The sequence below is a fragment of the Theropithecus gelada genome, chromosome 12, assembly GCF_003255815.1.
Source record: "Theropithecus gelada isolate Dixy chromosome 12, Tgel_1.0, whole genome shotgun sequence".
Lineage (NCBI taxonomy): Eukaryota > Metazoa > Chordata > Mammalia > Primates > Cercopithecidae > Theropithecus > Theropithecus gelada.
The window spans coordinates 3,737,025-3,750,116 of NC_037680.1; the positions used below are offsets into that span (position 1 = coordinate 3,737,025).

At 61.7% G+C, this 13,092-nt stretch overlaps 1 protein-coding gene across 16 annotated transcripts in view; it reads left to right on the forward strand.

Moving 5' to 3' along the window:
- The window catches only part of BIN1 (bridging integrator 1), a 59,488-nt gene extending 47,093 nt beyond the window's left edge, over nt 1–12,395 (forward strand). For 3 of the 16 annotated variants that reach the window (XM_025404322.1, XM_025404324.1, XM_025404323.1), the window contains 9 exons: nt 1,236–1,380; nt 2,788–2,916; nt 6,387–6,494; nt 6,943–6,966; nt 8,028–8,135; nt 9,202–9,291; nt 9,530–9,640; nt 9,920–10,021; nt 11,788–12,395. In XM_025404322.1, the coding sequence (XP_025260107.1) occupies nt 1,236–1,380; nt 2,788–2,916; nt 6,387–6,494; nt 6,943–6,966; nt 8,028–8,135; nt 9,202–9,291; nt 9,530–9,640; nt 9,920–10,021; nt 11,788–11,895 (925 nt within the window). In that variant the 3' untranslated portion in view covers nt 11,896–12,395. The remainder of the gene's footprint in view (nt 1–1,235; nt 1,381–2,787; nt 2,917–6,386; nt 6,495–6,942; nt 6,967–8,027; nt 8,136–9,201; nt 9,292–9,529; nt 9,641–9,919; nt 10,022–11,787) is intronic. The other 13 variants (XM_025404327.1, XM_025404329.1, XM_025404331.1 and 10 more) reach the window with 6 other exon arrangements.
- The last annotated feature ends 697 nt before the right edge of the window (nt 12,396–13,092 follow it).

Consider the following 13,092-nt stretch of genomic DNA (forward strand, 5'->3'; position numbering starts at 1 on the left):
TATATACTATATACTTATATATATATACACACACGCACACTTATATATACTATATACTTATATATATACACACACACACTTATATATACTATATACTTATATATATACACACACGCACACTTATATATACTATATACTTATATATATTCTTTAAGGAGAATACATTCCCATAAAACACAGATTCCAAAAGGAAAGATGGTATCAGCGACATCTCTTAGGCTGTTCCACGCTTTGCCCTCAGGTGACTTGGTCACTGGTTCCTGCTGGATGCTTCTAGATCTGCACTGTCCGGCACAGATGCCAGTTACCCCATGGGGCTGTCGAGCACTTGAAACTGGCCAGTGTGACTGGGCAGCGGAATTTTTCATTTAAATTACACGTAAATTTCACTGATTTGAGTTTGCATTGCCAAACTCAGGTTTGGTGGCTAGTGGCAATCATATTGGGCAGCGCCTTTCTAGGCCTCTCTATGCAGGTTCTGGTAGAGAATTTTCTCCCTGCACCCTCGTCCCTTTGCGGGGTGCACAGCATCACACCACCTCCCCATCGCGTTCTGGCACTGAATGCCATGGCTCAGGACCTGTCCCCTCCATCGCCAGCTGCCCACTCCTCTGTGATGAGGATGCCTCTCTTAGTTTGTCCAGGCCCTGCTTTTGGCCTCCAACGGCCTAGAGGACAGGAGAGCCAAGGTCTGGAGACATGTACCAGGGTTCTGTGATGGACAGGCAGGGAGGGCAGCGAGGAGGCCTGGGGGCAGCAGGCTGGGGAGCGGCCCGCAGAACAGAGGGGCTGCTGCCTGTGGTGTGGGAGACTCACTGTGCCTCTAGGATATCTGGCTTCCTCCTGCTGTGGATCTTGGGCTGTCAGCATGGGCCCTGGTGGACCCCATAGAGCCTGTGGTGGTGTTGGTCTGGCCTCTGCGACAGATGGTTCCAAGGTGCCTGCCTGCACTCCTGGGGACCGTAGACCTCCAGCCTGGAGTCCCGCCTTGGGCTGTTCCTGTCTCTGAGGCAGGCTCCCCACTTCCAGCCCCCCAAGCCCAGGTCCCTTGGCTCCCCCCACCCTCCCGCTCTCTGTCTCTCTCTCTCTCTCACACACACACACACACACACACACACGGCTTCACACCTCCATATGCACACACCTCTTCACACAGATGTCAATACATTTGCCCCTCTGTCTCCTGTGCCTCAGTCCCCCAACACTGGGCTCCCTTTCTTGTCCTGCCCCCACAGTGACAACGCGCCTGCAAAAGGGAACAAGAGCCCTTCACCTCCAGATGGCTCCCCTGCCGCCACCCCCGAGATCAGAGTCAACCACGAGCCAGAGCCAGCCGGCGGGGCCACGCCCGGAGCCACCCTCCCCAAGTCCCCATCTCAGGTAGGAGTGATGTCTTGGTGGCAGGTCCGCTGCCCTCCCTCCTTCTCCTCTGGCTTTGCTGTTGTCCCCCATCCTCCCACTCCTCTGTCCCCTTTCTGGCCTGGGCAGCTATGGACCCGATGCTTTGCCCAGTGGGCGTTGGGCCTGGACCTGGGTCTCCTTCCCCTCATCCAGCCTGGCGTGCTTCCGGGAGGCATCTGTGACTGCTCGCCCCTCCCCAGGGCCCACCCCTACTGCAGCGCCCTCCCCTTCCCTCTCCCTGGTCTTTTGGCTGCTTGACTCTTTCTCCATCTTCTTTTCCTCCCTAGCAGAGGCTCTGGGCGCTCAGCTCACAGAGCATCCAGATCTCCGGAGTGGGCTGCTTGTCCCTCTTCCTGGCCTCTCTGTCTTAAAGGGGCCTGAGGGAGGAGCCCAGCCAGGTGGCCACGCAGGGCCTTTAAAGGGACAGAGAGAGGAAGGGCTCAGTGGAGAGTGTGGGGTGGCTAAGGGGGCAGGTCCTGGGCTTCTGGACTGTCCCTGTCTCCACCCCACCTGCCCCCAGCGGGCTCTCCAGGTGTCTGCAGGGCCCTAGGCGCTGGCCGACCAGGTGGCAGTGTTCTCATAGCCGGGCCTCCTGCAGCTCCCAGTTTTCCGCCGCCACCCTGCCCTGCTGCTGACTAGGATAGCAGGGCTAAGGACGTGGTGGGAGCCTGCACCGAACAGCACTTCCCCTGACCTGGACATGGTGCCAGTGCCTTCTGTGTTTTCATTCACTGAGTCCCCACAAACCCCCTGTGAAGCAGACGCTGTCATCACCCGACACATGAGGAAGCCCAGCCTCGTGGGTGCGTGACCTGCCCGAGGTGCCCCACCTGGTGGGCAGGGGTGTGGCCTCTGCCCCATCCTGGTGCCACGCTGGCTTCCTCTGGGACACACTCGTCTGAGCTGGGCTCCCTGTGGGCAGCCCTATGCCCTGGGAGGTAGAGGGAGGTGCCTGCGGGAAGGGCAAGGTGGGCAGAGCGAGCCTGGGGCCCGGCTGTCTCTCAGCGATTGTTTCCTTCCCCAGTCTTCTCGCCAGGCGGGTGGAAGCCAGACCCTCCCACAGTTGGCCAGCGGGCAGCCCGGGGCCTCTCTCCCTCTTCTTTGCTCTCCCTCTCTCCTCTCCCCTCACCTGTCTCTTCTCTCTCCACACAGCGTTTCTGGACCTCCTGCCTCAGTGTCCCTCTCGGGGGTGGCCTGCGGTCTTGGTGTCTGTGTTGGGGGGCTGGGAGGGCAGTGAATCTTCATTTGCTGCGCCCTGCTCAGTGGTCTGGGTGGGGCTGTGGCCTGGGGTGTGACTAACCGTGTCTTTGTCTCTGTCTGTCTCCCCCAAACCCCGTGCTCTGCTGTGCCTTCCCGCGCGGCCCCTCACCCGCCGCCGACCCACAGCTCCGGAAAGGCCCACCAGTCCCTCCGCCTCCCAAACACACCCCGTCCAAGGAGGTCAAGCAGGAGCAGATCCTCAGCCTGTTTGAGGACACGTTTGTCCCTGAGATCAGCGTGACCACCCCCTCCCAGGTCAGCCGCGGCCGCCGCGGCCCAGCTCTCCTCTCTTCCTGCCCTCTCAGGGCGTGCATGGCCTTCATCCTCTATGCTTCTGTCTCAAGAGCCAAGAATCTGGCCAGAGAGACTGTCAGTTTCCCTCTCTCACCCTTCCTTCCCTCTGTCCATCCTCCTCCATCATCAGCACCCATCTCTGAGCATGTACTAAGGCTGGATGCAGGGCCACAGCGGGGAAAGGTGCCCACCCCTCCCGGCACAGCAGTCACGTCAGCAGTGCCCTTGCAGTGCAGTGGGTACTTGGCAGAGGGGATCGGGGAGTGTGGAGGACCTGTGGTGTCAGGGAAGGCTTCCACATGCAGGGAGAGTTGGAAGGCCCTGGAATGGCTGAAGCACCTGGACTTCAGGTCCCACAGCTGCTGTCAGTCACTTGAGGGCGGGGGCAGCGGCCAGGCTTCAGAGCACAGCTGCTGCGTGCACACTCCCTGAGAGGTGTGGAATGCCCAGATGCAGCAGGGAGCCACCCAGGGTGGCTTGGGTCTCTCCTGACGGGTCCTTGGCTCAGCAAGGAGCCACCCAGAGGGTCCTGGGTCTCTCCCAGTGGACCCTCAGCTCAGCTGTGGAGGTGCCTCTGGGGAGCCTGGCCCACTGCCCCAGGTCTCACGTCCTTCCTGGTGGGGGCCTGGCGGGAGTGTCTTGCTGGAAGCGCCACTCGCCAGTGCTGGAGTGGGCTGATGTGTTGTCAGATTTGCCCAGGGGTGGCCGGCCTTCCCTGCACTCCCCCAGAGCTGACTGCCTCCTCAAGGCCAGCCATCCAGGCCTTGGCCTCCCTCCTGTGGGTGAGCCAGGGCCCTTCCCACATGGGGAGCCTCGCCTGTAGGGGAGGCTGTCCAGTCCAGGCTGTGGTGGCCTCCAGCAAACCCCTTCACACAGCTCAGACGCCTAGGGGGGATAGGTTGGAGGTTGTGAGTGTGGGGAGTGGCTGCTGGGAACTGCGAACAGTGGTCGCTGCTAGAAAGGGTTGGGGATGGTGGGCCTCAAGCTCCTATGCAAAGACTAGGGCTAGAACTAAGGAGCTTTAGATCCAAGGCTGCAGGTGTCTGGGTGAGTGACGCAGGTGTCAGGGACCTGGCAGGCTTGGGAGCCCCTCTCTGTGGGATGGTGGCAGAGGGCGATGTAGGAAGAGCAGTGTGGGGTCAGGGCTGAGGACCTCCCTGGCTCGAGCGTGCCTCCACCCTGGGGATGCCCAGTGTGTGTGCAGGTGAGGGAGATGGGATGGCATAGACACTGGCAAATACTGAGCGGGGAATGGTGCCAGCCACTTCCTATACCCCATTATGCCCCCATTATGCCCCCATTATGCATCATGCCCCCATTTAACAGGCAAGGAAAGGAACCTAGGGCCTGTGCCGTGGGCCCACGCCAGAACAAGGTGTGCCAGGCCAGGAGGTGGCCCAGAGACCGCCTGCACCCAGGTTCTGAGTGCGCCTGTCCCTCTATACCATACCTGCCTCCCTGGCCACTGCGTGTGCCATCTCCAGGCAACTGGTTTTCCTGGTCTGGGGTGGGGGAGCCGTGACCTTTGGGTGGGGCATGGGGCAGGGGTGAGCGTGCCCTTGTCCATGACGCTGGTGCCCACGGGCTTCCTGGCTGTGGGGTGGTGAATAGCCTGTGTCCCTGCATGGAGGGACAGTCCCGGGCCTGCATGGCGAGGTGCCACCTGCCAGGGCAGGACAGCGAAGGGATGGTGAGCTCTCTGGCGGGTGACCCTCCCCTCGGCACACGATGGGTATGGCTGCCTGGGTTGGCTGACTTCTCTGAGATAGGAGGGAAGGGTGTCGCTGGGGCAGGGTGGGGGCCACTGGTGAGAGACGCTGGCTGCCCACTGGTTGGAGGCACCTAGGAGCTGTGCACAGGCGTCCTCACAGCTCTTTCTTCAGAGACGGCCGGTTATGGGGCAGAGCAGTGACCTCCCCACCCTGGCTTCCCCAGACAGGGCTGGACCTAAACGGAAGTCAGCTGATGGGATGGGCCCAGGGCAGGGCCTGGGGCCCCTGGTTCCAGGAAGTGAGTCCATTTGGCCTGGGCTTTCTGACACCTCGGCTTGGCCATGTGGACTGCTCCACGCCTTGTCCCCTGAGCTGCGGGACAGCTGGGTGTTCTTAGGACTGAGGACCTTGGGTCTCTCCCAACGGGCCCTCAGCTCAGCTGTGGAGGTGCCTCTGCGGAGCCCGACCCACAGCCCCAGGTCTCACGTCCTTCATGGTGGAGGCTGCGTGGAAGGGTGCCCCGTCCGTGCCCAGTGCCTGTGAAGAGTGTGTGGAGCCGGGAAGCCGTTGGCCTGGGCTGTGGGGCTGGGGCTTTTCCAGCACTGCCTGAGGGCCCTGGAGGGGAGCACCCGGCCACATCCCTCTCCTTTTAAACCTGGGCAAAGTTATCCCTGGCCCCCAAAGGGAAGCCCCAGGTACAAGATGGAGGCCGGAGCCGAGCCACTCCCTGCTCCTCAGAAGGCAGCTTGTGCCCTGGGCATGGGCATGGGCGTGGGCATGGGCACTGCCCAGGGCTCACTGGAGTCATTGTTCCTGCCCGTGCCGGGGGCTCTAAGGAAGCCCCTTCCTCCCATGCTAGTCTGGCCCAGCTTATGGGGAGGCTTGTCACAGTGTGGCCAGGGCCACTGTGTCCCATCCCTGGGGCCATGCCTGTCACATGCCTATTCCTGGGCTCACTGGAAGGGGATCTTGGGGGGTGGCTGCTGGGGAGGGGTCAAGGGCCTGCAGTTTTAACCCAGGTGCCCCAGGTGGTTGTGAAGCCCCTGCATGTTGAAGACCCCCACTTTGAAGCTTGGCCTCTTGGGCTTTGTGGGCTGGGTCCACCCTTTCCTCCGTCCCTGGAGCTGGCCGGTGGTGGTGTTGCCAGAGAGTGACCGGCCTGTCTGGGGTTGAGGAAAAGCCAGTGGGAAGTCTCTGCCTTTGGAATTTTCCCAGTCGGGAGCACTGAGGGTGGCTGTGGCCTGGTGCCACTCTTGCCACTGGGGAGTAGCAGAATCAGCTACTCTTGGGTGGGGAGTGGAGCGGAGGTGCAGGCACGGGGCGGGCGGGGGGTGGGGGGCATCAGCCTGTGGATGGAGGCGGGAGAGAGCTGGGGCCTGGCGCTGGCCCTGTGGGGTGGTGGCCACGGGTAGGCCTATGACTGGGAGTTTGAGGCGGGCACTGGGGTCCTCCTGGTATGGGCGGGAGCCTGTGCAGGGGCGCATGGCTTTGGGCAGTGTTCCTGGGTGTGAGGTGGATGGACTGGTGCCTGGGCTGTGTGCCAGCGTGTGTGCATGTACGTGCGCTTGCTCTGTGCATGTGTGTCGCGTGTGTGTGTGTGTGTGTGTGTGTGTGTGTGTGTGTCTGTGTCTATGCGTGTGCCTGCGCCTGCAGTGTCTGCCTGGGGTGAGGGCTCCCAGCTTAACACTAACTGCTTCCTCCTCTGCTGCTGCTGCCAAGTTTGAGGCCCCAGGGCCTTTCTCGGAGCAGGCCAGTCTGCTGGACCTGGACTTTGACCCCCTCCCGCCCGTGACGAGCCCCGTGAAGGCACCCACGCCCTCCGGTCAGGTTGGTTGTGCCCACCATTGCCCATGGGCCCACCAGCCTCCAGGTGCCCAACCCTGGGCTCATGTTGCCCATTGGCCATGTGACCCCATCTAGGCCTGGGTCACTGCCCTTCCCCTGGCACCCCAGCCTTCGGCCCTCATCACCTGCTGGTCGTAGGGCGGGGAGCAGCCCCTTATCAGCTGGGACAACTCTCAGTAGGAGGTCACTGAGCACCACCCGGCATCTCTGTGCTCATCTTGCATCCTGGCCTGGGGTCTTGAAGCTCCCTGGGAGGTGTCAGGAGCTCAGTCACCTGCAAACCTTGGAGTCTAACTGGCTCTGAGCCACTCCTGCACCTGCTGGGCTGGAGGGCCTGGGGCGAGCGGGGGTAGGGTCCCTGGGGACTGCTTACCACCCTGTCTCTAACCTCTGTGCTAACTGTCCTTCTCGCCCTCACTGCTGCGCTCAGTCAATTCCGTGGGATCTCTGGGAGGTAAGCTGTGCCTCTGCTCTGTGTCCAGCCCCTGTGGGAGCCACTCTTCGTATGCGTCCGGGCCCACATGCCTTGGCCTCCTCCTAGCCTGTTCACAGGTGCACGCACCCCACACACACCCCACACGCAGCACACACAGGCATGTGCTCAAGCACAGGGAGCTGGTGAGGCCGTCCATCTCCAGCCATTCTGCTGCTGCTCCCTCTGGCAGGCCCTTGGAAAAGGGGATCCTCAGTTTAGCTTGAGACAGGGGTCCCCTGAAATCTGGTGTCATTTTCATAGCCTGTGAGTGTTTGCCTCCGGACAGAAGCGGGCCGGTGACCCAGGATGGACGAGCGTCCTCAGGGTGTGGGGCAGGAGGGCCTCGGGTGGAAGGGTCTTGCCCTCTGAGCTGTTTGGCAGTGGGGAGCTATTTGGGAGGAGGGGGAGAGGGGAGGAATGGATGGTTTGAGAGCGTCATGGAAGACAGGGTGTGGCTGGGTGCCTTCTGAGAGCAGGGCCTGCAGGCAGGTGCAAGGCCAGCTCACACAGGACCCGTGTCGCTGTCACCTGATAGCTCAGGACACAGAGGCTCAGGGAGGGCTCGGTACTTGCCCAAGAACTGGTCATGGTAGAGCCAGAATTCCAACAGGATCTCCTGGGCTCTGTCCCTGAGACCCCCTGATAAAGGCAGAGACGCTGGGAGGGGCAGGCGGGTGTGCAGGTGCTCTTGGGGCACCCGCTGGCAGCCCAGGCTCCTGGGAGCTCTGGAGGCTCCACGGCAGGATCTCCCTGTGGAGGAAGCCAGAAAAAGCCGGCCTGGTGTGGGCTGTAGGACCATTTTGACAAGTGGGTTTTGGTAGGTGCTGAGCTTGGGCAGCAGACACACTGCCTGTCCCTTTGGCAGTTACAGGAGAGAGGACGTGGGAGGCGGGTGGCCGGCCGGACTCTGCTGGTACCCACCCTGCCCCACCAACCCCAGCCGCTGGTGACATCTTCTCTTGTCTTGTGATCCTGCCCATTGTCCTTCCACCCCGGCCTCCCCACCCCCTCCCTGTTCTCTCCTCGTGGCCTGTTACCAGCCCACAGAGAGTCCAGCCGGCAGCCTGCCTTCCGGGGAGCCCAGCGCTGCCGAGGGCACCTTTGCTGTGTCCTGGCCCAGCCAGACGGCCGAGCCGGGGCCTGCCCAAGTAAGTGCCCACCTCCAGCCCCTGTCTGGCTTGTCCCCAGTCTCTGGGGCTGCAGCATGGAAGGAGAGCCCCGAGGAAGGGTTGCAGGAGGGACCAGGCCACCATGGATGTGAGTGTGAGGACAGTGTCCTGAGCTAGGCTGCCCCAGCATGGGCTTGTCACCAAGGCTGCCAGGGGTGAGTGAGCACGGCTGGGCACATCAGCCCCTACTGCTTGCCCACCCCAGCCCAGCCTCCCAGCACAGCCTCCCAGTGCGGCCTCCCAGCTCAGGCCTCCCAGACCAGCCTCCCAGTGCAGCCTCCCAGCTCAGGCCTCCCAGAGTAGGAGGAGGAGCGTTTAGAGCACTTACTGGTTTATGCCAGGCACTTTCCAGAATCTTCTCGTTTAATCTCCATCGTCACCTTGCCAGCCAGACACTTCCTCCTTTGACAGATGAGGAGATGGGGGACTAGAAGGGTTGAGTCACTTGGTTCCAGCACTCAGAAGTGGCCAAGTCTGAGTGTTGGCCCAGGTCAGCCCAGCTCTGGGGCCCCTGCAGGGCCTGCCATGGTGCCCGTGCTGTGCCACACCCTTCTTGGGTTTGGGCTGCACACAGGCTGCACCGCACAGGCAGTGCTTGGTTGTGCTCAGGCTGGGACAGATGTGTGCTGCTGTCCCCTGCCATGGACCATCTATAGGTTCAGAAAGCTCCTGCCACCTGCCAGGCCAAGCAGGGTGGGCGGGCGGTGGCTGTGGTTGGGTGAGGTCTTGGTGCCGAGAGGGCAGGGCCTGTGAGGCGGGGTTGGGGGTGGCACTCCGGGGCTTGCACTGGGCTTCTTCACAGCATGCCACTCACATCCCTGGGCCTGCCAGCACCTACTCTTCAGCTGCTTCCCGGGCCCCGGGCCTGACCTGTCCAGCAGGGGCTCCCTGGATTCTTCGAGACACTGGGCGGCTCTAGACCCTGCTGCCAGCCAGGCGATGCCCCCAGCCCTCTCACTTGGGTGCTGCCCTCCTGTGGCCTGTTTCCTGTGTCCTGATTGTGTCCTGTCGTGTGTCTGACCCCAAGCCGGCATTTATGTTGCAGCCAGCAGAGGCCTCGGAGGTGGCGGGTGGGACCCAACCTGCGGCTGGAGCCCAGGAGCCAGGGGAGACGGCGGCAAGTGAAGCAGCCTCCGTAAGACAGCAGGGACGAATCCCTGCCTTTTCCTCCCCGCCGCCCGCCTGCCTGCCTGGGGCTCCCCTGTGGCCCCTGCTGGTGCTGGTCCAGGCCTGGCTCCTGTTGAGGAAGCTGGAGGCGGGCTGGTCTGGCACCAGGCACAGACACCTTTCTCCCCTCCCCGCCCCTCTTCTCGGTGGCCCTGGCTGTCCCTGGACCACCTCCCTGCCCAGCTGACCCGTACCTCTGCCACCAGAGCTCTCTTCCTGCTGTCGTGGTGGAGACCTTCCCAGCAACTGTGAATGGCACCGTGGAGGGCGGCAGTGGGGCCGGGCGCCTGGACCTGCCCCCGGGTTTCATGTTCAAGGTGAGCCCGGAGCCTCTGACTACTGCAGTCTCTCAGTGCCCTGGTGGGCAGATGAAGACCCTGAGCCTCAGGAGGCTCTGTGGTTTGCCCAAAGTCGTGCGGGCGCTACTAGGTCACTCCCAGCTGGCGAGGTGGCATCTGAGCCCCATCCCGTCCTGCTGCTTTTGAGCACTCCTGGTCTCCACATCGCCACCCGCACCTCCCATACGCGAGGCCCTTGCTCTATGCAGGGCTGGAGGTGGGACGGAAGGTCTGACTCGACGTCCGCATCCTCCGCAGGTACAGGCCCAGCACGACTACACGGCCACCGACACAGACGAGCTGCAGCTCAAGGCTGGTGACGTGGTGCTGGTGATCCCCTTCCAAAACCCTGAAGAGCAGGTGAGGGCTGGGTGGGGCCGCCAGAGCTCAGGGGCACCGCAGGCAACCTGGCTTCGGCTGGCACCGCCGCGGCAGGGACAGGCCAGCAGGGGGCAGCAGAGGCTCGCGAGCACCAGGCCTCCCGCGCTGACTGCTCCTCCCCGCCCTCCACGTCTGGCCTTTTCCTCTCCTCTCCCTTTCCTCCGCCCCTCTCCTGTTAGGCCTCTCTCTCTCCCTGTCACCATACCCCCCTTCTTCCTGTACCCTTTGCTTTCTTCTCCCCACGTCCCGCTTTGCTCAGGCGCTCTCAGCTCTGCCTCTGTCTCTCGCCTTCTCTCCTGGCGGCGTGCCCGAGGCAGGATGCTTGACTCCTCCTGCCACGCCCACAAGGTGCCCACCCCGCGGTGGCTGGAGCACTGGTTGGGCTCATGAAGCCCCGTATGCCGCCCCTCAAGGCGGGCCTGCCCTGTCCACGCAGGGCCATGAGTCTCCCAGCTGTGTCCCCAGCTGAGGCTCACCCAAGATGCCTTCCAGACCCTTCTCTTCCTGCTGTGGCTTCGTGTTAATCTCCTGGAAGTGAGGGCTCCTGCTGAGCCTGGGCGGGTGCTAAGTGTGTCCCTTCTGGGTCTGGAACCCTCCTGGATCTGGGTCAGTTGCCCCGCCCAGGGGGCCGTGGACTCTTGGCAGGAGCCTCCCTGCTGTGTAGCGCCAGCTTTGCTTATGGGGGGGGTCGGTGGTGCAGGTGGGCATCCGGCTCCCTCCATGGCTCAGCCCCTGAGCACCTCGGGCTGCGCACAGAGGGCCTGGCCTGCCTCTTCCTGCTTCTAGAGAACATGTTTAGCCGTCAATGCACCTGTATGAATGGGTTATCAGAGCGGCTGAGGGTGATAGTGGGTCTGGCTGGGTCTTGGATGAGGCCAACCCTACTGGGAGTCCTGGGCTGGGATGCAGGGGTACCGGGTACTTACTGAGGTCTGGGGCAGGAGGCCGGAGAGATGAGGACCTCCTGGGCCTGGCACTGATTCGGCTCTTTCTTCTACGCCCCCAGATCTTCACGGACCTCCCAGTGGGCCAGCCCTGGCTGGGTAGGATTTCAAGCAGACTCCTACCAGAGCCCACAGTGGGAGTTGCCCTGGGGTGCGGGAAGGGGCTCAGATAGGGCACGAGTAAGGTCTGTGACGAGGTTGACAATGACAGAGGGAAATAACAAAGACCCAGGTAGGCCCCAGGCCCAGCCCAGCTGCAGGGACAGCCTCGGACCAGCCACTGTCAGGAGGGGATGGCCACGCAGCCCCCCGTCACCCGCCTGGGGCCTGGAGAAGCCCTGCGGGGGTCAGGATTGAAGCAAAGGGCAAGTCGAAATTGGAGGGACTGGTGGGGTGGCCCTGAGTCCCTCTAGAACTTGTAACTTGTCACTCCCAAAACACTCTGGGGTGGTTTGAGAAGCCTGGAAGCTTGGAAGGGCTGATGTGCTCTGTGTGCACCCAGGAGTGGGGAGCCTCTTGACCGGTATTGAAGGAGTTATTTAGACAGTCAGACCAGAGAGCAGTGGGACTCACCAAAACCAGCCACCTGCAGACGACAGGCCAGCTCCTGTGGTGCCTGTGGGCAGGAGCCTCAGCCAGCAGCATCGGGGAGTGCTGCCTGGAGGAGGTGGGCTTGGCAGGCTAAGGGGCCAAGAACAGCAGGAGGAGGGGCCGTCTTCCCAGTAGGTTGGAGTGGGATGCGTGCCCTGTGGGTTGGAGCCCCTTGCTCATGCCTGTGCGACCCGGTGCTCTGCCCCTCAGGATGAAGGCTGGCTCATGGGCGTGAAGGAGAGCGACTGGAACCAGCACAAGGAGCTGGAGAAGTGCCGCGGGGTCTTCCCCGAGAACTTCACCGAGAGGGTCCCGTGACGGCGGGGCCCAGGCAGCCTCTGGGCGTGTGAAGAACACCTCCTCCCGAAAAATGTGTGGTTCTTTTTTTCTGTTTTGTTTTTGTTTTTAATCTTTTGAAGAGCAAAGGGAAATCAAGAGGAGACCCCCAGGCAGAGGGGCGTTCTCCCAAAGATTAGGTCGTTTTCCAAAGAGCCGCGTCCCGGCGAGTCCGGCGGAATTCACCAGTGTTCCTGAAGCTGCTGTGTCCCCTAGTTCAGTTCCTGGCGCCCCTGCCCGTGCCCGCATGTGTGCCTGGCCGCAGGGCGGGGCTGGGGGCTGCCGAGCCACCATGCTTGCCTGAAGCTTTGGCCGTGCCACCCGGGCAAGGGTCCTCTTTTCCTGGCAGCTGCTGTGGGTGGGGCCCAGACACCAGCGTAGCCTGGCCCTGCCCCGCAGATGGTCTGTGTGCTGTTTGAAAATAAATCTTAGTGTTCAAAACAAAATGAAACCAAAAAAAACGATAAAAACACTCAGAAAACGCTTGTGTATTTGTTCTCCCTCTTCTTGTCCATGAGTGTGGATGGAGCCATATTATCTGTGGCTTTCTTACCGAGATGGTCTGCTCCCCAAGGCCCGCTGCTCTGGGCTGGTGCACCCCAGGGCTTCAGCCCCTGGCCCCTGGGATTTTTAGGAGTGGTCAGCTGGAGGTCAGGGACTGCGGGCTTGGGTGAGGGGCTTTGGTGAGCCATCTGTGCCCGAGAAGTCCGTTGAATGCTGTCCTAAGTGACCTTTTTTATTTTATTGTTTTGGGACAGAGTTTTGCTCTTGTCACCCAGGCTGGAGTGCAATGGCGAGATCGGCTCACTGCAACCTTTCACTCTTAGGTTCAAGCAATTCTCCTGCCTCAGCCTCCTGAGTAGCTGGGATTATAGGTGTGCGCCACCACACTGGGCTAATTTTGTATTTTTAGTAGAGATGGGGTTTCACCATGTTGGCCAGGCTGGTCTCGAACTCCTGATCTCAGGTGATCCACCTGCCTCGACCTCCCAAAGTGCTGGGATTACAAGTGTGAGCCACCGCGCCAGGTGACCTTATTTCTAATAAACGCGTGAGAACCTGTGGGTCAGATACCAGGACTCCCTTTCACAGATGAGGAAGCCAAGGCCCACGGAATTCCAGTTACTGGCAGGTGAGTGGTGGCACAGGGCTGTGGGTCTGAGCACTTGACCCCAGACC